General features: G+C 40.3%; 1 protein-coding gene across 3 annotated transcripts in view; it reads left to right on the top strand.

Moving 5' to 3' along the window:
* DYM (dymeclin) overlaps window positions 1-25,685 on the top strand; it is a 209,696-nt gene that overhangs the window by 81,325 nt on the left and 102,686 nt on the right. For all 3 annotated transcript variants that reach the window (XM_030969399.1, XM_030969398.1, XM_030969400.1), the window contains exons 10-13: window positions 955-1,133; window positions 7,214-7,339; window positions 14,703-14,816; window positions 16,078-16,172. In XM_030969399.1, the coding sequence (XP_030825259.1) occupies window positions 955-1,133; window positions 7,214-7,339; window positions 14,703-14,816; window positions 16,078-16,172 (514 nt within the window). The remainder of the gene's footprint in view (window positions 1-954; window positions 1,134-7,213; window positions 7,340-14,702; window positions 14,817-16,077; window positions 16,173-25,685) is intronic.

Raw genomic sequence — 25,685 nt, 5'->3', positions numbered from 1 at the left:
GGATCCAGGGACAGCCACAGCTTCTCTGGGAAACCTGTGCCAGGGCCTCATCAACCTCACAGGGAAGAATTTCTTCCTGATCTCTCATCTAAATGTCTTCTCTTTCAGTTTAAAACCCTTCCCCCTCATCCTATGGCTATTTGCCTATATAAAAATTGTCTCGCTCTCCATCTTCTTCAAAAACCCCCTGTAAGTACTAGATTTTTCTGTTTCCACAGGGAATTTCTAGACCTTAGGGATCTATGCAGGTGGATGTTTTTGTTGAGGCTGGTAAAGGTTCTGTGAACAGAAATCTGTTTATTTTCACTTCCAGCCCTGGCACAAAGTTGTGATTATGAACAAACTGCTGTTACTTTGAGGGATGTCAGATAATGTGATGTGATGTTTTACATCAGTTAACTCGCCAAACTCTCCACCACACACTTCTAAAGTCCTGACACCTACCTTTCACTGAGATATCACAGTAATCTTGACCTATGCACATCCACACTTTATACCAAGAGAGGGATGTATGGGAGAGACTCCGCCTTAATGCCAGAGAACTAAACCTGTAAGTTTGATGTGCAGGGTTTGGAAGTTAACCATTGGTATACTGTTTCCAGAGAAGACCTTGTGTCTGCCTCCATTCCAGCAGCTCCTGGGATCACATTCCTTCTTGGCAGTGGAATTGATACGGAGGGACAGAATTGTTTTATGAAAAAAGGTGAATTTTTTGTGCAGGTACTGGGGTCTTACTGAAGCTCGTATGGGCGGACAACCTCAGCTTTTTGGCACAACTGAAGCTTTACAAGACTCTATTGTGGTTTATGACCATTGGTAATAAGAATCATGGGTGATTTTTGTTTCCTCCTTTCTGTGGTGTATTAAATATTTCCCCCAGAGATTTATAACATTGACAAATAACTGAATGATAAATGTATTTGTTAATGACTTTATTTTATTTCTTTTTTTCAGATAACACTGCTTTTTCGTCATCAAATCCACACGCTTTCCAGATTAACTTTAACAGTTTATACACAGCTTTATGTGATCAGCAGAAATCTGATCAAGCCACTCTTCTCCTGTACATGCTTCTGCATCAGAACAGCAACGTGCGCACCTACGTGTTGGCACGGACAGACATAGAGAATCTGGTGAGTCTTGCTCTGCCTTCTTTATTCTCCTCACGAGGGATTGGCCCTGCAAGCTTAGGTGTCACCAGCTGCCAGTGGCCTCTGTTCTGCAGTGGGAGCAATAGGTTCTGGATCACTCATTTGCCAGTTCTAGCTCACTTATGCATTTTTGTTACATCATCTCAGGAGTGTGCTGCTGAACATGTCACTGCAGTCAAGGGTGGTACTCAAGACATCTTGGATTCCCTCTTTCTTTGTGCCACTGTCATGACCCAGGTCAAACCTGCCCACTTCTGATCATTGTGTAGAGAAACTGGTAGCAGATATCATTCCATTCATTATTTTATTTATCTCTTTTGGATATTCAGGCCAAAAAGTTGCACAAGCTGTCTCTGTGCTTTCAGGAGTAATAGTTAACAAAATGAGCTGTGACTGGACTAACATGCCAAATGTCTTACAGGGTTGACCTAAGACTGAAACTCCTCAAGGAGCAGCTCACAGATTTTATATAAATACAACTGTAGTGCCTTTTAGCTGCTTAAATAGGATTGTGGTTAATGGCCAATATAACAGACACCTGGTATGGTTTTGTAGGTTATAAATTAGCTTATGCTCCCCACTTTAGTAATGTCACAAACCACTTTAACAAATCTTACTTATTAAAAAGCATTCCTTTAATAAGATAATGGCTGTCTAGGGGAATTGGTAACAGAATAGAGGACCCTTTCCATTTTAATATTTGAAATCTTGCCAGGTAATTAGATCCCTTGCCTGTTTGATGGCAGATATGGAGTGAGTTTGGTTTCAGTCCAAGTCCTAGCAGATGTATTGCTAAAATCGGAGTTGATAGACGCCACTGTTGGCAAACTGGGGTGAGATGGTTGATGCTGAATTGATTCAAGACTGAGCTCCTGTGTCCACGTCAGATTATGTAGGCAAGGGCTGAGTCATTTCGCATGAATTCCATTAACAAATGGCCACGTATAATTTTTGGGGCTGCTAGTGTGTGATATGACAAGTTAACAACTGCTAACCATAACAATTTGCTGTATCTTTAGACTCACAGCATATACTAGAATGGTTTGGGTTGGAAGGGACCTTAAAGCCCATCTTATTCCAACCCCTTGCATGTGCAGGGATGCCTTCCACTATCCCAGGTTGCTCTAGACAATTGTGTGCATTGTTTTATAATTATGGTGTCTGATACACTGTAAAGCTTCCAGAAGAACAGTGTGGTGCATCTGTCAAAACAAGTCAAGATGCAGGTACTCAAATACTCTGCAGTGCAGGATATTTTCATATATAATCACCTAAAAAATAGTCAGAAAATCCCAGAAATTATCAGCAACTTTAAACACTTCTTGGGAAAAGCTGGAAAAATTCAGAAAAGCATCACTGAAAAGTCAACAGTATGTTTTTGTGGGTATTTTGATTTTTTTTTCAATACCAACATTTGAAACTTCTCTTATTTTGCTCTTCATGCTGCTTCTTTGTGATCTCTACTGACAAGTTACTGGCATCTTTGTCCAATCCTCTTGTTTTTATTGGGCCAGTAGATAAGGATAAGCAGCAATCAACTGAGAAGAGCAGTTTTAATTGCTCATTAAGGCAGGCTGAGCCAGATCCAAAAAGAATTGGGATGGCTGGGAGGGCTAGTGGACGAAGAAATCATGACCTCCTAACTACAGTCCTGTGGTGAAAAAGGGTAATTCAGTCTTAGACTTGATAATGAGATAAAGGGACTTGAGTACTGGCGCTGGCTTTCCTGTGTGGCAAGAGTGGTGCTGAAACACTCTGTACTATTCTGGTGTTGTACTTCCAGACTGTACTTCCAATAGTCTGTAACTAAAAATAGTTACAGACTATTGAAAAATGGATCCCTGTTGAGAAACATGGAAGTCTTTTTTGCTTTAAAGTTAGCAATAACACTGTGAAAGGCCTAGGAAGCTAACTCTAGCTGGTCAGAGAAGAGCCTGGGGAGCCTCGGGATGTGTATGTGCCTTCATAAAGGGGAATCCTTCAAAAAACAGGAATCTCTGCTTGCAGAGAGGGATGGTAAGAATTAAAGCCTGGAGGTTGATTCCCACCATCCGGAGATATGGGAGAAAACCAGTAAGGTCATTAATCCAGAGTCAAAATGATCTTTGAATGAGGGTGGAGGACATTTTGGAGGCATGTGGTATGTCAATCAGTGGCTTCTTTGTGCAGAGGCAGTTGGATGAATGGAGTGGTAGCTGTATAGGTGCTGTGTGAGAGATCACGTCCACAGGCAGCTCAGAGTTCATCCTAAACTTTAGGGGGTTTTGCAGGTTCTTCCTGTTTCACTGCACTCAGTGCATCCCATATGTTGTGTTTTCCCCTGTTTTAATTTGTCTCCCTGTCTGCGCCCAGGAAGCATCACCAGAAGGTGCTCTGTAACATTTCATAAGGATTTTTTGAAATGTGTCTCTGCTCTTTTTCAACTTTAGTGGAACTTGTAAATTAAAAGTTTGTTTTTCTTAGCTGGTATAACAGATACTGTCTCAGCTCACTTCCTCATTTGTATGATTCTCCCTCTGCCAGTTACAGCTAAATACCTTCACCTTCTGTTGGACTTTGTGTTTTATTTTTAATAAAAAACCCTTTTTTTGTTCTTAACATAATTCTGCTTGGGAAAATGATTAGGATCTTTGTGTGTCCTTCTTCATTTTTTAAAATAACTGATTAAATATCTGATGTTAGAGAAGTTTACATCTAGTATTGGGCTGTCCTTTTCAAAGTGCTTGCAGAGATCCTCCAGAAAGTGGTGGGACAGATGAAACAGAGGTCAGTTAGCACATGTTTTGACAAGCATAGTGTTCTGGTCTGTGGATGGGAGTCTGTCAAGCCTTCTTCTGTTTGAAAGAGCAGTTAGCACCAGTATTGCAAGTAAATATACCAGTTAGATTTCTGCGTGTAAGAAATGAGCTGTTCGATGTGTTTTCTTTGGCTGCTGAGTTGAGATTTTGTTGCTGCTCAACATCACTGGAATGAAATAACATACACGATGATGTATTTATATCAGCTGATGCTACAGCAATATTTTTTCCTGTAGTATAAATTTGTCTTAAGCAGGTTGCTGCTTGTATTTTGTTGAGTACTAAAGACAATCTATTTTTAAACTTTACTGGGAAAACCAGCCTTGGACTGGATATAGCACCTGCAATTTTCAGTCTCTGTTTTTACCTGCCTCTTGTTTTGGGGATTAAAAGTAACGTTTTAATGGTGGCTGTTTCTTGCCAGTTAAAAGCTGCTCCTGAGGGAGGAGTGTTAGTAGTGGAGCAGTAGAGGTAGTGTGATGGCTCTGAGAAAAAGGTCAGCAGTACAAAAGAAGTGGTAGCTCTCTTCTCAATATAGGGTTGGATAAAACCATTGCATAAGAAGATAGGTATAAAAGTTTTAATGTATGTATGCAGCATAGAAGTATAGAAATGTATTTTGGTTGAAAGTCTAGATAAATTTTAATATAATTAAAATAAACTGAGAGGATTCTTCTCTTTTGGAGGAATCCATCTCTTCCAGAATCCTCCTGGACTCCTTCCAGGCATCTCTCAGGGTTCTTTGAATTCTTCTAGAGACCTGAGACCCAGGTTTCAGCCCCAGACTTCTTCAAGGAAACTATCTAAAAGTCTTCCTCTTTTGAAGAAAGCTGTCTCCTCCAGGTTCCACCCAAGACTGCTCACAAGACTCCCCTCCCCCAGAGTATTTCAAATTTTACATTTTCATATGATTAGAACTTTAATTGAATATTTATTGTAACTTTTTTATAGAAGTGGTGGCTTGTTTTTGTTTTGAGAACAGTAATACTTGTCCTGAAGATGTGTGTGCACCTGAGCAATCAATATATAAAGGAGGAAGTGTTGTAAGGAGGAAGAATTATGAAAAGTCTACAATCTGATTCTGGTTCCATCCAGAAATGGCACATAGGAGAGAATAAAGTTGCCATATGCCTCCCTGAGTTTTGTCCAGTGTGTAGATGGCACAGAGCCTGAAAGAGGAGTGGAAAGGGAAACGTGGCCAAAGGAGTGGAGGTTTTGGAAGCAGCAGAGGTTTTTTTGGGGCAGGAGGACTGTTTGACATGATCTGGAGTGCCAGACTACTCTTCAGTAGCAAGTATGGAGCTTTAGTAACAGCACTTCCACACATTGGCTTGTAGGGGAATGGCTGCAATGTCTCAGTATCATGTATGTTTAAATGTAGTTTGTAGACACACACTTGTAGGACTTGGAGCACTTGAGAACATGAATGGACTTTTTCAGTTACAATTAGTATTATTATGTGTTGACAGAGGAGATATTTTGAGCTGTTCTGAAGGAGTATGTTTTGCCAGAGCGGTTTGTATGGTTTGACACAACCTGACTGAGTCACAGTTATCTTTAAAGGTCCCTTCCAGCTCAAACCATCCTGTGCTTCCATCTGGGATCTGTCTGGAAAACTAAGTTGTTCCAATGGCTACCTTCAGCAAGGCTTTTGTTGTTCTCCCTGCAAAGTTGTAAATGCAATTCTTCATTAGTTTTATGTTGCTTCCAGCTCTATGCAGCTTACTGTAATAACTCTTGGATTTGGAAATGACAGAGCTTTTACAGTGCAAAGCTACATGCAAGTGTTGGAAAGGGAAACCATTTGAATGGTGGACCAACACAGTGATGTTTGTCTCTCTCCCCATCCAACAAAAAGGACAATTTTTTTTTTTGGTGCTAATTAGAAGTTCTAGGGAAAACCTGGTCTTTACTCAAGACTGATATTCAGAAAACACAAAGATGGTACTCTAGTTTCCACTGGGGAGAGAGGTTTCTGAAGGATCCTTTGAAATGGCAAGGGAAGGATGTTTGGAACATGTAATTTTAAAAATATTTTATTTTAATATTGATTTAATATTAATAATGATGTTACTGTAAGCATATTCTCCTTCTGCTTCTGTAGTCATCTTCTCTTGACCCTGACCAAAGCATGTGTCAAAAGGTTTTGTGGCCTGCAGCATTCAGATCAATCTCATTTCATTCTAATAAAAACTGGTTTAGTATGTCCCAACTGCTTCGAGGATGGTTGACTGTAAGAGAACATTTTGGTAACTTCAGAGGCTTGTGAAGCACTTGGTGTCCTGGCTGCTCACCAGAATAGGTTTCACATGATTCATCCAGCTGCCTTTGGCCTGTTTTGAAAAACAGCAAATTTTTAGGTGTCTAGAAGCTTCTTGGAACTGAGGGCTTTCTCCAGTTCCTTTTTCCAGGGCTTTTTTGTGATTTCGGCCTATTTCTGCAGCCCATGGAAGCCACGTTGTAGTGAGCCAGTAGAAAGCTAATTTTCATTTGGTAGAGAGACAATGTTTGCATCTGGATTAACTTTAGACTAGCATTCAGGTATGCTTGCTGTTGCAATGAAATCTCATTTTCATTATTATTACAAGGCTTTGGCTTAAGCTGTTCATCCTGGTGGAAATGTTGCAAGACCTTGGGCTGAACTCTAATCATAATGATCAGTCAGTTCTCTTTGGCTGCATATTATCTAAAATTGGAAAAACAGGCCTCTTCTAGTCTTAACCAAACCCAAACTGTTTTTTTTTTTTTTCTGGTATTATCTTCACACACCAAAATGGAGTTTAACTTTCATGTCTCAAAATGCCTCTGTTCACCTCAGCTTTGATGTGCTTGGCTAGGTTTGAGGAGGAAAGGCTTTTCAGAGCAGGCTTGTGGTAGCACAGATGGTAGACACTACTGTTTTCCTGCTTGGACTGGTGAAAATCTTGTTTAACAATTCTCTTCTTGCTGTAGTGTAGAGAGGAGGACTGAAGCATTTGGAGGTTATGGTAACTGCTATGGCTGGGAATCTCATTTATTAGGGATTGAAATTCCATTTCTGACCACAAGGAAACACTTGTTTAGACTCTCTTGTGTGACAGAATGAAGCAGATGGAAGGTGTTTGGACACTGTATGTCGCTGCTCAGGGGCGGTTGTTTGCAGAGGGAGGAGTTGATAAGAATTGTCAAGGGCAGGGCAATACATGGGACCTTTAGAGCCTCCTCTGTTTAGTGTCTGAGGTATTTGAAGACTAAACTGATACACCCATTTTTCCTTCCCTAAAGGTTCTGCCAATTCTTGAAATCCTGTATCATGTTGAAGAAAGGAATTCACACCATGTTTACATGGCCCTTATCATTTTGCTGATCCTCACAGAGGATGATGGCTTCAACCGATCCATTCATGAAGTGGTGAGTTGCTGTTTTGGTAAATAATCCTTCGGCTCTAAAAATAATCTAAATATTTACTTCTAAGAAGATACATTGGCAAATCTATTCCCTCAGCAGAGGCTGTATGAGCTCATCCAAATTTGATGGCATACTCATCTTTCTTTTGTAAGAAAAAGGAACCTGAAGACTGCTTTCAAAACTTTTCCCAAGTGAAATGAACAAACACACTCCCTCCTGTAGAGAAACTGCTGCAAATATCTCTTTCTCTGTCTTTTTTGGTGTTCCCTGTTACAAATTAGCCTAGTAATAGCTGGGCAGGCTGCCTCAAAGGTGCTGAATGTTTGCCATGGAAGTGGAGGGCCTAGAAGAGGAAAAAAACCAGGATACCTTTTTTATTTTTTATTTCTCTTGAAAAACTTTGCTTAACTAGTGTGATGCAGCCTTTAGCTGGAGTTGTATTTTCCATACTAAATGTTACTTCCTTACTTGGCACTTCTTTTTCTGCCTCTCTGTTAGATTAATTTCTATTTTATATTGTCAATATAGCAGGAGCCAAATTTTTACTAGCTTTGATGGACCTTGACCATCTGTACAGGAGAATACCTTGGACAATTATGTCCTAGTTTCCCAGCTTCTAAAGCTATGATACTGCATGAGATATTTGCATTGATTTAATTTGATTTTTTTACTGGGACACAGAAATTCTCTTTTGGGGAAATTATTATCTATGTGAATTATTATCTTTGTGAAATTGTTGAAATGCAAAATGCTGAAAGCAAATTTCAAGGTTCCTAAACAGAACTCTCTCCCAGGTGAATTTTCGGACTTACAGTATTTTTTCTCTGAAATTTCATATTGTTTAGTATAGCTTATGTGTAGAAAGCAGAAAGAGATGATTTTAATGCAGTTTCCTGGGAATACCTTTTTGGAAGCAGCTTTTAGGAGCACCTACAGTAACCATACAGATGACTGAAATATTTTCTTGAAGCTTTTTCATGCCTTCAACTTTGTGTGCCTTGAACCTGTACATGTGCACCAGAGGTGTATGTGTGATGTGTATTTTTCAGCTCTGTGTCACAGAGCCATTTATCCTCTCACATAAACTGGGCTTGTGTAGAGTTGGAATTCAGCAGGCAAGGTGTCATTCCTGCCTCAGTCTCTTCTCCTATCACTCTTTGTTCATTTTAGAGGCTTTACACAATAAATAAATTCAATAAGTCTTTCAGTAAATTCCTTACTGGATGAGTAAAAATGGAAGATTTCCCTAAAATTCCTTAATGAGAATCCAGCTGTGGAATGAGAACATAAATCAAGTTTTCTTGTCCGGTTTATCCTGCCTTTCAGCTAACCCTGCCAACAGAGTTGTAGTGTTCGCTTGCAATGTGGATATTGGTTTACTACTTAATAAAAACACAAACCCCACCTTGTTCCTTTTACCCTGCACTGATCTTTTTTTCAGTCATGCCTTTGCTTCTGCCATTTTCTTCACAGTTTTTTTGATTTTACTTCAGATGTTCAATAACTGCTTCTTTTCCTCTCTGGTTGTGTTTTCCTGCTCCATAGTGCCTGGTTCCATTTGTTAATAGTGCTGTGTGTCCAGAGTTTTGCTGGGTTTGGTTCTTAGGTGGATGATGAGAGGTGGCTGTGAGGTGCTGCAGGCCTGTCTGTGTGAGCTTCTCCTACACATTCCTGCACATCCCAAGGAGGGAAATAAGTGTAGGGGAAAAAAAGTTTCAAAGTCATAAATGCATTCCCCTCACTCATGTCTTTGAATTAATTAAATTTATGTTTTCAGATATGAATGAGCAAGTTACTGTTCAAAAACTCTGGTATTAAGTATGGAATTAGTCTCATACTTGCTTAGGTATTGACTCCACATCTCCTAAAGCCTAAGAGGGCATTATAGTTCTGCAAAATAATGGGAGTCAGAAAATCTGTGTAGGCTTTTCTGTAAAATGTAAGCATCTACCATCAGTTTCATAAACCTCATTCATGCAAGTACATACCAGATTTTAGCAGTTACAGCAGAATTTTTTTATTCCCTCCATCACCTGGGTAAATGATGAAGAAAAAAAGTTGTGCTGTATTTTAGATCAACCTGTTTTTCTCTCTGCTGTGTATCCTGTGTACTGTTCTTATAAGAACCATGACTGTGCAGTTCATTTATGGGCTATTTTCCTTTGTGGCATTTAACCCACATTTATTTATTGATTTTTAGAATTAATTTTAGTGAGCAAAGTATTATAAATCTGGTGATTTACCAACTGGTAAGGAGCTCAGGAAACCACAGAAACTCTTTTTGACTGCTTGTCGTGGGTTTAAAGGATGCTGCTGTAGGATGCTGAAGCATTTTTTTTTAAATGAATGTGGTCTTAACTGCCTGGAAAATATGATCCAAATCATAGGTCCTGTCCCTGCAATTGGTTTAATGCAGTGGGGTCACTGTAACCACACAGAACTAAATTTCTTTCACTAATAATAACAATAATTATAATAGCAGAGTAAACAAGTAAATGTAAGAATTCCCCAGAGGGACAAGTATTGGTGATCTTTTGCCTCTGATTTATTAAATTCTAAATAAAATTACATCAGACATCAAAATAACATCATAAGGTATTTTATGTAGCAGTAACCTTATTGTGCAACTGTAGCACTTTATGCTGTAGTAAATGGTGATACACTATAAATCACGATTTAACTGTGTTTATTTTTAGTGTGTTAAAAAATATCTCATGAGTAAAGTTGTGGGAAACTAAGAATCTCACTGCTTGGTGTGTGTAAAACTGAGCTCCTGCTCTTTGCATCTTTGCAGTTTGTGCTCCCTTAATTGGGACTATCCAAGACAAAAGAATAATCAAAACATTTTAATTTATTTTAAAATTATTCTTGCAAGACCACCCCAGGGAGTAAGCTTTTTCTTTTTTTACCTTTTTAACTGTTAACTTGCAAACCAATGAGATTGGTCAGTGGGGGCACTGGTTCCAGGTAAAGGATTTTGAAATTTAAGGTATTTTCGTGCTTCATGCCTCTTAAACCCAGAATGGATGGTGGTGGTTGCTGCTGTTGTTTTTGAAATAGTCATTTCAGCTCAGGTTGCTTTCCCCAGTGTAGAGGAGAGCTAACAGGTTCTGGTATGTAACTTTGTAACCGTGAATTTATATATATATATTTTTTAAGAGTAGTGTACTATTTTAAGGAATACTTACCTCAGTAACTATCTTTTTCCCCAGGCTGGTATTTTCAGAGTTTCAGGGAAGGTTTCACTGAAGGTTTCTGGGGTGAGACTGGAGCATTAACATGTCTTTGTCCATTCTTTCAGCTGTCAACGTGTTACTTAATGAGCCCTGGTAACTTCATGTTTTGCATTAGGGATCTGAAATTTGGCAGGTGGCCTTTGTGCCAGGGCTCTGCTGCTGATAATATGACTAAATGTGACCAAATTATCAGTCTCTGGGCACAGGGAGCAGTCTGTTTCCATCTGCGTAGCAGGGACGCAGCCAGAGGTGGCCTGACGTCTGTGGAAACTGAATATTCTCATTTTGCTGCTCCCAGAGCCATCTGGGCTGTGTGCATCCTCCCGTGCCCAGGGATCACGTTATCAGCTGAGATAGGCAGGGACGAGCTGCAGCTTGTGCAAGTGCAGCTCCCTGCTCCCGTGGGACAGGACTGTGCTCCCAGGGATGTTTCTGCTGCTGCTTGGCAGGGGTTGAAAGCACACAGAACCCTTTGGCTAGGAAAAGCCCTACAAAGCCATCGAGTCCAAGCATTACCCCTGCACTGCCAAGGCCACCAATGACTCGAGTCCCCAAATGCCACCTCCACATGTTGAGGAAAATATGTAAGAGTGGGAGCCCTGATGTGACAGCAGTTGGGAGGAATTTGAAACAGACTGGGACTGGCTGTGCATGGAACATGGCATGGTGCAGTAGGGAAGAGGGACAAGAGTTAAACAAGAAGTAGGTAAGATTTTGGGATGCTGAGAGGAGAGATGAATAAAGAGGCAGGATAGGAACAGTGACAAAAAGCTGAGGAAGGTGAAGTCAGGCTTCTTTTTGATGAGAGACTGGGATGGGCAGGGTAGGACAAGGGAGAGGAGCTTCACCCTGACAGAAGACAGGATTAGATGGGATATTGGTAAGAAATTCTTCCCTGTGAGGGTGGTGAGGCCCTGGCCCAGGGTGCCCAGAGCAGCTGTGGCTGCCCCTGGATCCCTGGAAGTGTCCAAGACCAGGTTGGAAAGGGCTTGGAGCAGCCTGGGACAGTGGAAGGTGGGTTGAGCTATAAAGTCCCTTCTAACACAAACCATTCCATGGATCTGTGGTGATAAGGTGTGGGTGGGGGGAGTGGAAGCAGTTAAAAGAAAGAGCTGAGAAGGAATAGGGTCTGGGAGGGTGAGGAGGCAGGAATAAGCTACAGGGAGGGACAACAGGAAGGATAATGGCTTCTATATACAACAGAGATCCATGGTGGGTGAGAAAGATGTGTCTGGGGATGTTGGAGGGCCCAAGGTACTACTTGAGACTACTTAACTTGTCCCAGTCCCATTCCTCTTATCCACTGGGACACCCTGTGGGAGAGAGCACATGATGTAATCTGCTCTCAGTTCCAGCATAGAGTGAATCATGAACTTCTGCTTTGGTTGGTGAAGCGCAGGGATGTGCCCCACAAAATAGCAACAAAGAGGGTGGGAGGAAGCATAAGGATTATTTATTTGTGGGAGGAGGTTGCTTTGCTATTTCACTCATAAATCAGAGACTAGAAAAATTAACTTATTAGAAATTTAATCAGTTAAGTTGATGTTTTTTTGGCCAGAATAAGTGTATTTTGTCTTAAGAGGGGGAAAAAAAGCCCAAACCCAAACTCTTGGGTATCATTTCAGAGCAAATTGAGTGAAATTAGTTCTTCAATAATCATCAGGAAATACATCCCTTTATATACTATTGGTTTCAATTTACATTGTGTGTCATGTCAAAACAAATAGTATTTTATACTACCCATTTTCATTGCTGTATTTTTAAAAGGTCTGTTGCATTTTCAATAAGCATTTAAAAGTCAGGAAATTAAATGTGCAACCACGACTTATCCCTGCTATATTTATGTATTACTCAGAGTAACCATTATTTAATGATCATATACTGTATTCTTCATATAACAATATGTTTTTCTTCAATGCTGAGCTTCAGATATTTGAGCTAGAGATATTTGCTTGAGATACTTGTCAAAGTGGTTAATTTATTTCTTTATATAAAATCTTCTCTTGAGAACAGGTATATTCACATAGTCATAAATAAGCTGTTATTAAGAAATTATAATTAAGGCAACCAGGATGGATGTCTACAGTTACGATAGCATTTTGCATTTGTGAAGTAACCCATGAACTTGCTGTATCTTACCATATGTTTATGCTTAGCAGCCTTGGGATGATCAAGTTCTCCACTAGCAGAGTATCTTCTTGCAGTGAAGTTTGTACGTGCAATTCATTAATTACTTACACTAACAGCCTTTAAAATTTTCAGTTGCCTTTTTTTGTGAAAATGTGTGCCGATTTTGCTTTGTCTTTCAGGCATTTCCTGTTAATCATCAATGTTGTTCATCCCAACTAGTTGTCCTTGTTTACTGAAACTCCTTGGATGACTTGTTTTCATTTATACCATCATCACTTTGTCTTAAAATAGTGTTAGTAACTTGCTATAACCAGAAATTATATTGGTTTCCACATCCACTCATCGCCTGCTATTTGTGGAAACCTTTCTTGTAGTGATTTCATGTTTCCTATTTGTTCCTCAGCCTTGACCATTCTCTCCTTAAATACCTCTCAAGTCTTTCCGTCTTCCTCTTATTCTGATTTTTTGATCCTTTTAGCAAAAGGTGTTTACTACAGCTCAGCCTGTACCTGGGGATGTTTTGTCACCCTTGCCATAAAATAGTGTTTTCCCCACCTGTAGGTTACAGTCACTGTCTTCATTTTAGCTTCCTTATGGGAAATAGGAAGATGCTGACAAAATGCCAGGTACTGGGCAGCATGTGATAGTGGAGATGCTTTAAAAAATTATTTTAAAATTTATTTCAAGGATCTGAATTTTATTTTGTCTCTTCATATATATTAAAAAATTATTTTTATATCTCAAACTTTAAGCTTACCAATAAACATGAATGATAATAAGGATGCTATTTCAAATGTCGCTTGTACTGTGAAAGAGCTTCCAGAGGTACAGACTCACAGAATGGTTTGGGTTGGAAGAGACCTTAAAGTTCATCTTGGGGTTCCACCCCCTGCCATGGGCAGGGACACCTTCCGCTGTCCCAGGCTGCTCCAAGCCCCATCCAGCCTGGCCTTGGGCACTGCCAGGGATCCAGGGGCAGCCACAGCTGCTCTGGGCACCCTGGGCCAGGGCCTGCCCACCCTCCCAGCCAGCAATTCCTAATTCCCAATATCCCAAAATCTGTCCCTGCCCTCTGGCAGTGGGAGCCATTCCCTGGGTGCTGTCTCTCCAGTCTCTGTGCAGCTCTCCTGCAGTCTCTCTTCTCTCTCTGAAGTTACACAGGGCAATAGCTTTGTGTGCAGTAGTCCTTGTTAAATATATTTATGTTTTGACCGAGAATAACCCTGAATTTATAGAGGATTTTTCCATGTTTTTAGGACAGTTCCTGTTGAGTCATTTTTACCAGTCCTTCAAGGCAGGGTGTTGGGTACGTGTTTCCTCCATGTAGGTTGGCTGGCTACAAGGAAAGAGCGGATTGATTCTCCTTCTGCAATAAACTTGGAAATGGTGATTAACTTCATCCACCCTGATAGTGGAGGGCAGTGAAAGACACGAAGCTCTTAATCTAGCTGATGACTTTCGCTTAGTATTAGGGGAAGAGACTTCATACTTTTCAAGGGAAAGGCTTCAGTTTGAAGCCAACACACTGTTGATCTGTCCCCAGCCTTCAGTGTGTGTGCTCTTGCCCATCAGTTAGAGCTCCTGTGTGCTGCCTCTTGCCCAGCCAGTGATGAGGGAAAATGGCAAGGCTTTGGCAGAACTATTCAGGTGTCTTGGGTGTAAATGGAGACTTCATAAAGTGTCAAGGGTAAAGATAAGTATATAAGTGTAGTGGCACAGGGCATAGAAATTAGCAAAATGCCAAATATAATAATCTTTCTACACTTGCTGTGTTTCTATATGACTTAAGGTTGATGAGATCTACTAGCTGAAAATGCTGCAGAGATCTGACTATTTTTTGTAATGTTGTTATGCTTTGGAGTACAAAAAATAAGTAACATTTGAGACTGGAAACTAATTTTCATGTCTTAAGAAATTTGAGACTCCAGACAGTTTCCTGTGTTCTTATTCAGACCTAGGTGCTGAAGAGCCTTTTTCTTTTATTTTTTTTCTTTTTGCAGATACTGAAAAACATTACTTGGTATGCTGAGCGTGTCCTAACGGAGATCTCACTTGGGAGTCTTCTAATACTGGTTGTGATAAGAACCATCCAGTACAACATGACACGGACAAGGGTAAGAGTTGTGTTGAGCGCTTGTGAATTCCTAACCTCAGCAGCTTGAATTCAATTTCAAATGGGGGGTAGGATTTTATTAATTCTATTGCATCCAGTTGTCATCTTGTTTTACAGGAAGAAAGAAAATAGATCAGCTGTTAACTAAGTATTGGTGAACCTGTAACACAATTTCTGTGTTGTCTTCCAGTTCATTGAGTATGGTTCTCTAAAGACCTTCATTCAGGCATCAAGTCCATCTTCAGTTGAGAAGAAAGAGTTCCTTAGTTTCATGAGAAGAAGTTATTCCTGATTGGATATTTACCTCTCTGAATGACTTAAAAGAGGGAATTTCAGGTCTATTTATTGTTAATTTTTTAGGAAGTGTGACAGGGACTGGGCCAGAAGACCTCTTTGAGCTCTGGCAAAGCAAAACTGCTTTAATTTCAGAGCCTTATAGCCTAGATTGATTTTGTGCATTTTTCAATGCACAATAGGATTTTTATCTTTTTTGCAAATGCAAACATAGTATCACACATTTCTGAATATTTTCAACAATTCAAGGCATGGAATTTATTACATTAAACCTTAAATACATTTTAAACTGCAAAAATTAAGGGTGTAACTTATATGATAAAAATAATTGGAAGGAATAAGAACAAATTTGGCATATATTTGGAGTATTTAGAATCTGTTATGTAAATTAATATTTTAGACTTGAATAGGGAAATTAATCCCCTTTGGATTGGATAAGTGGACAAGTTTCATTCTGCGAGAACCCTAGACTTTGAAAGGGCCATCAGATAAATGCTTATTTGGCCAAATGGTTTCAGGGATGCTGAAATGGGGACCAGTGCTCTGAAGTAACATATGATTGTACCTTACTTCAGAGTTGTGAAGTAGGAAGTTTTAGGATAAGACTACAAAAGGGAGAGAGAGAAAGGTGGAGAGGAAGAAAATGTCTTTGTGTATATGTTACAGCTGTGGTGCAACTGTAAATGAACATTGAAAGACAAATACAAACATATCTATACATATATGTATATATGTATATGTATGTATACACTCTGAAATTTGTATGGAATCACTCTTTTATAACCCTTATATTTTAAGAAAACATGTTCAAACCTCACCGAGTATATACACTTTGCATTTCTTCCTGTGCTTTAAAAACAACATACATTACTCAGTCTTTTGAATTACTCCTGCCAGAGGTGTCAGTGCGTATCCAACCAACAGTTTGATGTGTTGGTTTTTTTTATCTTTCCTCTTCTTTCTGACAGGACAAATACCTTCACACAAATTGTCTGGCAGCCTTAGCAAATATGTCGGCACAGTTCCGCTCGCTTCATCAGTATGCTGCTCAGAGGATCATCAGGTAAATATAAAGACCCTGCTGGAAAAATTATCTCTGCTGAAACTCTGGAGCTTGAATTTTGTTTGCCTTAGTAGTACAGAAACATTAATTTTATATGCTTTAGTAGATACCAATGAACTAAACAGCAGAACTAATAACTGAGTAACTAAATAATCCCAGAATAAATCTTACTTGCTCTATATTTGAACCTGCTGTGAATGGGCAGTAAAAATACTAGTTTCTCTGTCTGAAAAACTTCTGCCTTTTGATCTTCTTAACAGAACAGCTCAATACCTGCCTTCAAAACAGAAGGTTTTCAGGGGTTTGTTGGAATTGCAAATTCAGTCGTGTATTCAGTTATTATAAAAATGCACTGAGCACTGGTTCTCAAGTGCTACACAGCATGGATTCTCTACTTATTTCTTCCTGCATATTTGGCAAAAGGTCTATTCTTAAAATCAGATATAATTAAATGATCATTTTGTGACAATACTCTGCAAATATGGGCAATAAAGCCTAAATCTATGCTTTCCAAATAATTACATTTATTATCCTGTATAGGAGTCAATAGTCAGTATCTGCTCTGGTTGTAAAACAAGGCCAGAACTTTGAAGAAGCAGATATTGAAGTTGGTCCTTCCTATTGTGTTTCTGTGCTGCAGAGCACATTGTAGAGGCAGGTAACCCTGCGCCAGGCATCCTTCTCATCTTGGCAGCCAGCCCTGCTCCACGCTCCAAGGGAAACTAGGAAGGTCCTTTTTAATGTGATCTGGAATAAATTGTTACAGGGCTTGTCAGGTACAGACTGCGTGCCAAAAATAATAATTGTGTACCTGTACACTTTGTCAAGGACTGGGTTAACATGACATACAGCTTGTTCTTAAGGATTTAATTCTCTCCAAGACACTTCTCCTTTGAAAATGGTTGGTGGTATAAGTAGGACAGGTTACCAATGAATGCATTGTGTTGGTGCCTTTCACCTGCCTTACACTTGCCCTCTTTTCATACCCTTGGCAGAAGTAAAGAGGGTTCAGAGTTTGAAATGGAGCTATTTTCCCCTTACTTGCCACAGACATTGTCTTAAATATTTGCTGTGCTCATTTCTCAAATCATAGACTTGAAGTCTGAGTTTTCCAAGCCTTTGAAATGTTCTGAAATCAGAGATCCTTATGTGGTGTGAGATAAAATTCTCTGACTCTCAAAAACTTGGCCTGGTTCTTACTGTGATATTTCATTTGCCACTTCAGGGCTTGATCCTAGAATCCTGGGCTCTGATTTTGTTCTCTTTTATTCTATGGCTGTTTCTGCAGCCCACAGTGAGATGTGTCCTTCTGGGTGTATTAGGGGCAGGAAGCAGTTACTTGCTAGTCTCAAGACCCAAGAATTTCACTTTCACTCATTTCATGCAGCTTTTTATTAGGATCCCCTAATGTTTGGGAGCCTTATTCCTAATGTCTCTCAACCTGAATAGTTAACACATAACTTTAACAATGCTGCTTGATTTTTAGCTGTGATATTCTTATTGGAAGCAGACAAGACTTGTTCTGCTGCTTGACACTGACGAGTGCAGAAAGAAGGCAAAGGGTTGAATGGCAGAAAACAGGGAAAGGAGATTCTGTCAGAGTGGAAGATCATTGAGTCCAGTTGTTGTACTCCTCATCCTTGGAGGTGTTTAAAAGCCATGAGGCGCTTGGGGACATGGGTCGGTGGTGGCCTTGGGCCGTGCTGGGGGAATGGTTGGACTCAATGGTCTTCAAGAGCTTTTCCAACCTAAATGGTTCTATAGTTCTATTCTGTGATTCTATAAATTAGTTGGAGATCTCAGTGCATTTGGAGAATTTTTGACATGTTAGTCTGGTAGGACAGCAGAGAGAAAGATGCTGGCTATCCCAGCCATTGGGTGCTGGCAAGGTTGGAGCTGTATTGTTCTGCCTGGAAGTAATGTAAGGGTGGGTAGAGAAAATGGTCATACTCATCTACTGAAAAAGCAAACCAAAGGCAATAAGATCTCTATTACGTATACTGTGACATTCTTAGATAGTCCAAAGGCATTCCATGCTGTTGCTTTTAAGCTTCTGTCTTATTGTAGCCAGGCACTCCATATTATTATAAGTGGAAATTGTAATGAAGGAGGTGACTTTAGATTTGAAACAGAACCAGCAAAAACAAGAGGAGTATTAGGGAAAGCGGATCTTATTCTGGAGTTAGAAAACTGTACATCTGGACAGTAGGGAAAAATGACCACCAAGACTGGAATTTAATTTGTCACTGTGATCATGATTGCTTGTAAATCAAAAGACACGACTTTAAAAATGTATTAAAATCTGTTGTAAAGTCTCCTGTGGGAGTAGGACATGAGCAGGCTGGAAGGAAGAGCCAGTTCCAGGAGCAGCCTGTCTCCTGTTAGACTTTACTGCATTTTCTTCTCAGAAACTTTACAGCCCTGGGCTCCTTGGCAGGTTTAATCATGATGGAGGGAGTATTTTAAGCTGATTTCCTCTCAAAATACACTAGATTTGCTATGAAGTTTCAGTTACCAAGAAAAGCAGTACAAATACATGTATTTCTTAAGGGGCTGGTATTTAAGTCATATATGGTTTTTCCTTTTTCTACCTTAGGAAGTCTGTTATCCACAATTACTAAATTTTGCCAGCAGTGATGGACCCAGCTTTGTTTCATGATGACAAAGCAGAATATATATATGTTTATGCTCCTATTCTGCTTCACCATCGGAGTACAAGCATCTTAATCAGAAAGCGTTTTCTGCAAAGGAAAAACAAAATAGTATTTATATTACATGAAGTATTTCAGGGTATAGGTTTCTAAATTAAGTAGCTCTGAAACACTTAAAATCTGAATTTTAATACAACTGAATAGACAGTCATAATTTAAACCTCACCAGATGCTCTAATGACTCCTTCCTTAATGTGAGAATTAATTCCATTTCCACACAGGCTTTTTCCTAATCCTATTCTGAGCAGAGACAGCCAATTGTTTTAAATTCTGAAGACTATTTTCTGTGAAAGAATGAGCTGGGAATATTCATGTAGTGCACTTAAGAGCTCAGTAAAAGACAACTTCATAATGTTGGGTAATTTGTATCACGTTCCAGCAAAGCATGAAAATTGTCTGATTTGTGTAAATCTATCACAAGCAGCTGCTGGAAGTTAAAAATAGAAGTAATAGATGTTTCCTAGTAAGATCCAGGGTTCACTTAGTGTTGGATGTCCTCTGTTGTAGATTGCCTTGACTTTGAAATCCTTGCCTTCTCTGATCCCTGTATGGACCATTCACTGAGGAGTTGGACTCAATGATTGTTATGGGTCCCTTCTAGCTCAGAATATTCTGAGATTCTCTATGCACTGCTACCATGGGTTTGTGTTTAATTACTCAGAGCTTTTATATCAGCAGATTGCTGAGGGTGGTACTGCACTGCACTGTGGAGTGCAGCTGTTTGTAGTATCTTAAAATTATATTTTAATGTACCTGCATGGTAGTGCAAGTATTCAGTTTGTCACTTAACACTACAAGTCAGTTTGCATTAATTCCTTTAACCTATTTGGCAACAGATTTCGTTCATTATATCTGACTTTTCTGCAGCTTGCCTGACTGCTGTAGTATATGTAACACTTGGAGGGTCTTCCTCAGATCAGCTGTGTTCTGGCATCTCCTCTCCATGTCATTCTAATAAAATTAGTGACAAGAAGAGGGTTGATCACTTCAGGCAAATGCTTTTCCTGTAGCTTCATGCTTTGGAATGTTTGCGTTTTCCTAAGCAGGCATATGCCACTAGAGGTTGCCATGCACCTCACTAATTAGACATGGACTTTTAACATCAGATGATTTCATGGGGCTAGAAACACCATCCAGTTTTCCTTTTTTTGTGCATAACCTCCGCAGCTGCTCATGTGCAGGGCTGTGGGAGACACTAAGAATTCTGTTGGTTGCACTTGTGTGGATTTCTTTGGTAGTCACAGAGATTTCAGTGAGATTCAGGGAATGACTTGAGGAAAGAGGTTGGTGTAAATTCTCCGGATGCTGATAGGAGTCAAATGGAATTAGATAAGAATGTGTGCTTTAAAGGGGTGCAGATCAGAGGCGTGTGTACTTTGTCCATGCTGTGGGATGCAGTAGGTTGTACTTGAGTGTCGTCACAGCCCTGCTGTACCTGCTTGGAGAGCAAAGTTGGAGGCCGGTGTACCAGCTGTAAGCATTGTTTATTTATTTTTTTAAATAAGTTATGAGTGATGTCCTCAAACATCAATGCTTGTAAATTCTGACTGCATTGCTGTAGTTCCACACATCTGAGAAGAGGATGAGGCCCTGAATTCTGTTTTACTCTTCAGTGAAAAAATGTCTTCATCTTTTTGTAGGGTTATGTTTCTTAAGCTACTGTGAAAATTGCTACCCTTGATGATACGTACTGCTGTATTTGAGAAGTTTGAGCTCCCCAACGAAACCATTTATTTGCTTTATGTTTTTCTGTGTTAGTAATTTAATTTCTTTGGTATGGTTTCCTCTTACAGAAATCTGATGGGATTTTCCTGAACAAAAATGTTTATGACTGTTGTTTAGGAAAAAGAGTACAGGATGTTACTTTAAACAGTGCTTTTAAAGTCCTGTTTATGCTGAACTGAAAATTGTCTTTAAGCTGTAATGTGTGGGTTTTTAGAGGAACAATGAATTGCTACTGCAACATATTTCATACGCTCCCAGAATAGTTTCAGTGGGAATGGACCCTAAAGCCCATCTCATTCCATCTTCCATTCCATGGACAGGGATACCTTCCAGTAGACTGGGTTGCTCAAAACCCTGTCCAATGTTTTCCTTAAAGTAACTGTAAATAAAATCTTTCCTTATACCATATACAACCCTACCCTCTGGCAGTGGGGGCCATTCCCTGGGTGCTGTCCCTGCATGCCTTGTCCCCAGTGGCTGTGCAGCTCTCCTGGAGCCCCTGGAGGCCCTGGCAGGGGCTCTGAGGTGTCCCTGGAGCCTTCTCTTGTGCAGCTGAACAGCCCCAGCTCCTTGTGCTGTTGGAGCCAGGGCTGGGGCAGCTCTGCAGGTGGGCTCTCACCTGAGCCCAGGGGCACAGGGGCAGGATCCCCCTGCCCTGCTGCCCATGCTGGGGGATCAGCCCAGGGCAGTGGGGTTCAGGCTGGGGCAGGTCCAGCTCTCACTCACAGCACCTCCAGGTCTTTCTCCCAGGGCTGGTCTTGATCCATTCTTTGCTCAGAAAAATTTGTATGAATCACTGTGTTTCAACAAAGAAGAAAAATACTTATAGAGCAGCAAGACCTGTGTGATCTGACCCATGTGTTAGAGACCACATTGAACTGAAACATCTGAAATTGTTAGTGTGTGAGTGTGATGAAATTAAAATTTGCCAATTGCTTAATATCATTTAGTAGTGCCAATAATGAGATGTAATTGCTGGCTCAAGATTCTCTAGGCTGCTCACATAGGAAGATAAACAAATTTGTCTCCCACACAACTTTAGACTCTGAGCTTTCTGGTTTTCCTGCCTTTTTTTCTTTGATGCCCACAGTGCTTTTGGGAAGCTCTTTAGCAGAGAGCTTCCTCTACCACTGGAGAATAGTAATGGGATAGTTGGAGCAGGGAACTAGTGAGATGGAGTTCATAAAATCAAAGGTGCATTTTAAGGGAGAAAACTTGGAAGCATAATCCAGGTTGCTGCATTAATGGTTCAAACTTTGCTTTCTAATTTAATTCTCATTTGGAAATGTGGCTATAGAACAGAAGTGTTTCTTCTCATACAGGAGTTGTGATTTTTAAATTATAAGATTTGAGCTAAGTTGGCATTTTACACTTCAACTGAGATGTCTAAATTGAGCAAATACAATTAGGTGAATAAAGTATGCAGTAATTTTGTTAAGCTCATAGTTCCGGCATCTTTCTTACAGCAGGGAAATGAATGGGGTTAAATTAGAGCAGTTTTCCAGATTAAAAACTTCCTAGAATTGTTCCAGATTTGGGAGTTGAAGTCCTTTGACACTAGGAAACCTTATTTTGAAAGGCTCTTTATTTCCAGGAATGTCAACTTCCAGTAATCAAAAAGCAAGATAATGCTAGTAAGATGTTCAGTGGCTGATTTATAACCTACATATTTATTAACACGTAACATGAAAGCTGATTCCACCCTCCTCTATTCCTTCTCCATTGGTACTGTTGGAACGTGAGGTTTATGTTGCTTAGAGCTGCACAGCTCTGGGGATGGTTTGAAACACACAGGTTTGTATCACACCATGGACACCAGGAGCCTGGGCTTGGGTAGGCTGTAATGGTACTGTAGGAATGATCAGTAGGCAAGGGTTTTACAACCTGGGTTCAAATCTTCATCTCTTAATTGAGCCATTAAATTAAATCTCAGTTTACTGATCTCTTAATCATACCAGGGAAGTGTTCACAATTGCAGGCCCTAGAGAAAAGAGACTGCTCCTGCTCCCATGGCAGCAGACATTGAGAGACTTCACAGGTTAAATTATAACATAATAAATGATGAAGCTGCTTGGAATTAGTGCTCTGTGGCCAGAGCTTTTAAATACTGAACCCTCTAAGCATCAGCTTTGTACTGCTCAATGGTAAACCCTCTGAGCATCAGCTTTCCCATTCCTTTTTTAACCAAAAGAAAAGAAGAAAGGAAGGAATTGAGGGTAATGAACAGTTTCACTAAAGCAGTGAAATCTGCCTCTGCAAATAATGTGAGGGGAATAGTCAAAAATCCCTGGTTTCTGATAGTGAAACTCAAGTACCTCCAGTCTGAGCTGTTCAAGAATAAAAGATAATTTTTTGTCCTCTTTTGAGTCACATATAGGTTGTCCTAGAAAGAAATTATTTCAATGATAGTTATCACAATAGTATGATTATTTTCTAAATTTTCTAAATGTGATTTTTAACCTCAGGCTTATATTAATTTCACTGTCAGTGCAGGAAGCCCCATAGCCCTACTCTCCAATTCCATGCTTTAGAGGGACCTGCTGATAAAAAAGGTGGCTTTTAGTAATTCCTATCCCTGATTATTTCCATGCAGACCACATGTTACTGAGGTGAACAGGCAAAGAGCATTTCTGTGGATATGGCTTCAGGTTTATCTGCAACTTAATCAGCTTGTTTAATTTTCTGTGTTTGCTTTAAAGCAGTAGCTGATGACCTGTTCATCCCAACAAACTTGCATTGCCATTCAATACTTGGACTGGTGAATTTGTTACTTTGAAAAATCTGTATTGATTTTTCTCTCCATCCTTCACCTGGGCAGTATTTACCATGTGCTGTAAGATACGGATTCTGGCAGTAAATTCTCTTCAGAATGGAAGGCTGCAGAACTGACTGATTGACCTTGCCTCAGAAATAAGAATTAAAATCCTCAAAGACAATTCAGTGCTTCTTAACTTTGAAATAGTTTGTAACATTCTTCTCAGAAAAGAAAGCATTTATTGTCTAGCCTGGATATAAAATGGCTTCTCTCTGCCAGAGTGCAGGGTTACATGGTATATTAGGAAGAAATTCCTGGCTGTGATGGTGTGGAGGCCCTGGCATGGGGTGCCCAGAGAAGCTGTGGTTCCTCCTGGGTCTCTGTCCAAGGGCAGGCTGAATAAGACTTTAAGCAGCATGGGATAGAGGAAGGTGTCCCTGCCCATGGTAGGGGGATGGAATGACATGATCTTGAAAATCCCTTACAACACAAGCCATTCTATGTTTCTGTGATAAAATTATACTCTGTTTCTGAGAAACTGCTTTATAATGAGAATTTTTTTGACCCCTATGAAGTGCAGCAAAAGTGGTAATCCCATTTTTATTAAGCATTCCAAGTAGAGTGAAAACTAATGTCTTCTCAGAAAAAGGGCCTTCATGATATTCTCATGCTCAGGCTGCGTTTGGAAGAGGACACTGTGGAAATGGAACATCAGGCAACTTCAAGCCCCTGAGCCTGAGCTTTGCTTTTCACCTGTGGGCTGCCAGTAGCCAAGGTTGTATGTGCAGTAGGACACCTGGAGACACTGTTTGAGTCATCTGGTTAAACCTTGGGCAGGCTTTGCCTTCTCTTCCTTGAGCTGTCCACAGCCACAGGCTCCCTACTCTGTGTGCAGTGTTTTTTATACCCCTCATTCTCTGCTCTGTCACTGTTACTCTCAAACCCACAGAGGGTCTTGAATCCCTGGGGTGCCTTTTATTGGGAGACAGAAGCGATTTATAAAGATCTCAATAGCGTTAAATAAAAGAAACATATGCTGGCCTTATTAGTAGCTTGTTGACCTAGATTAGCTGTGGGGAAGCTTATAAGCTGATCAGCCATTCCAAAATTGGGAGGTGTCATTGCAATTAGTTGGAAATGCTGTGACAAAAGGGAAGGCAACAATTGTTCTGACAAGGGAAAAGAGAATATTAGTAGCAAATGGGCTCTTGCTGGCACGACTTAGGGATGTAAATAGAATGAGTTAATTTTTTAAGAGGAAAGAAGCATCCTTTGTAACTAGGAATTGAGTGTTGTGGTCAAATGTACTAAAATGCTGCTTTAGCTATGTCAACACCAAGAGCGGTACCCCATGTGTGCTTGCCCGTTTTTGCCTGTGTGTAACATATGGAGGTGAGGTTTTAGGCTGATATCAGCTGTTTCCAACATGGAAATATCATTGAACTTGGTTTAAGCCTGGTTGAACCTGCAGGGGATTCTGAGTGGGCATCTGATGGGACAGTAATACCCTCGTCCCCCATCTGGCATGAGCAGTTGAGTGCCCCACATGCCGCTGGAAGTGTTTGCAGCCCAGGACCCCCAGCTCACGGGTCATGGAGGCTCCCCAGATGGACAGATTGGATCAGTGTGAGCCATGGAGGGGTTCTGGGGGAGCAGTTGCTTCTCTCTGTGTCAGGGTTTTCTCACATTGACCAGAGCAGTTAAACTATCTTACCTTCTGCTCTGCAGTTAATGGCCACAGGACTCCTTTAAAATGACAGTTTGATTGCTGATTTGGCTTTAAAAGGTATTTAGTATCAAAATATGCACCACTCTGAAAGCTCAACTTTGTACAAGGTAGTTTGATCTTCCATGGACCACTTTTTGTGTCTCTGTTGACTTGTAGGCAACAACCAGCAGGATAATTCTGTCATTTTTGGGGGGCAAGGCACTACTACAACGCACTTGTCATCCACCATCCCAGAAAATCATGTGGTATTTCAGAGTCTTACAGACTCAAGTCCTGCCTGGCAGGATGTATGATTCAAATCAGCAGAGAACTGAGGTGTGTTGAAGCCTTGAACCCTGTTTCAGAGCATCACATGTGTCACAGAGAGCTGGACTTAGGAGGGAGAAGGCCCCATTGTGACATTTTTAATTATTATGATTGGCCCCTTCATCGTTACTGTGCCACATAAGCTCTTTGGAAACAGTATAACTTGATAGAGTGTTAAAATTGGGGAATTAAACTTGTCTGTTTTGGTGTAACAGTTTTGAAACTGTTGATTTTGTGAATCTCTTCTGATAGAGAAGAAGAAATATCTGAGGAAACCTGTAGAGAAA

The sequence above is a fragment of the Camarhynchus parvulus genome, chromosome Z (assembly GCF_901933205.1).
Source record: "Camarhynchus parvulus chromosome Z, STF_HiC, whole genome shotgun sequence".
Classification (NCBI taxonomy): domain Eukaryota; kingdom Metazoa; phylum Chordata; class Aves; order Passeriformes; family Thraupidae; genus Camarhynchus; species Camarhynchus parvulus.
This window is presented reverse-complemented; position numbering and strand designations above follow the sequence as displayed.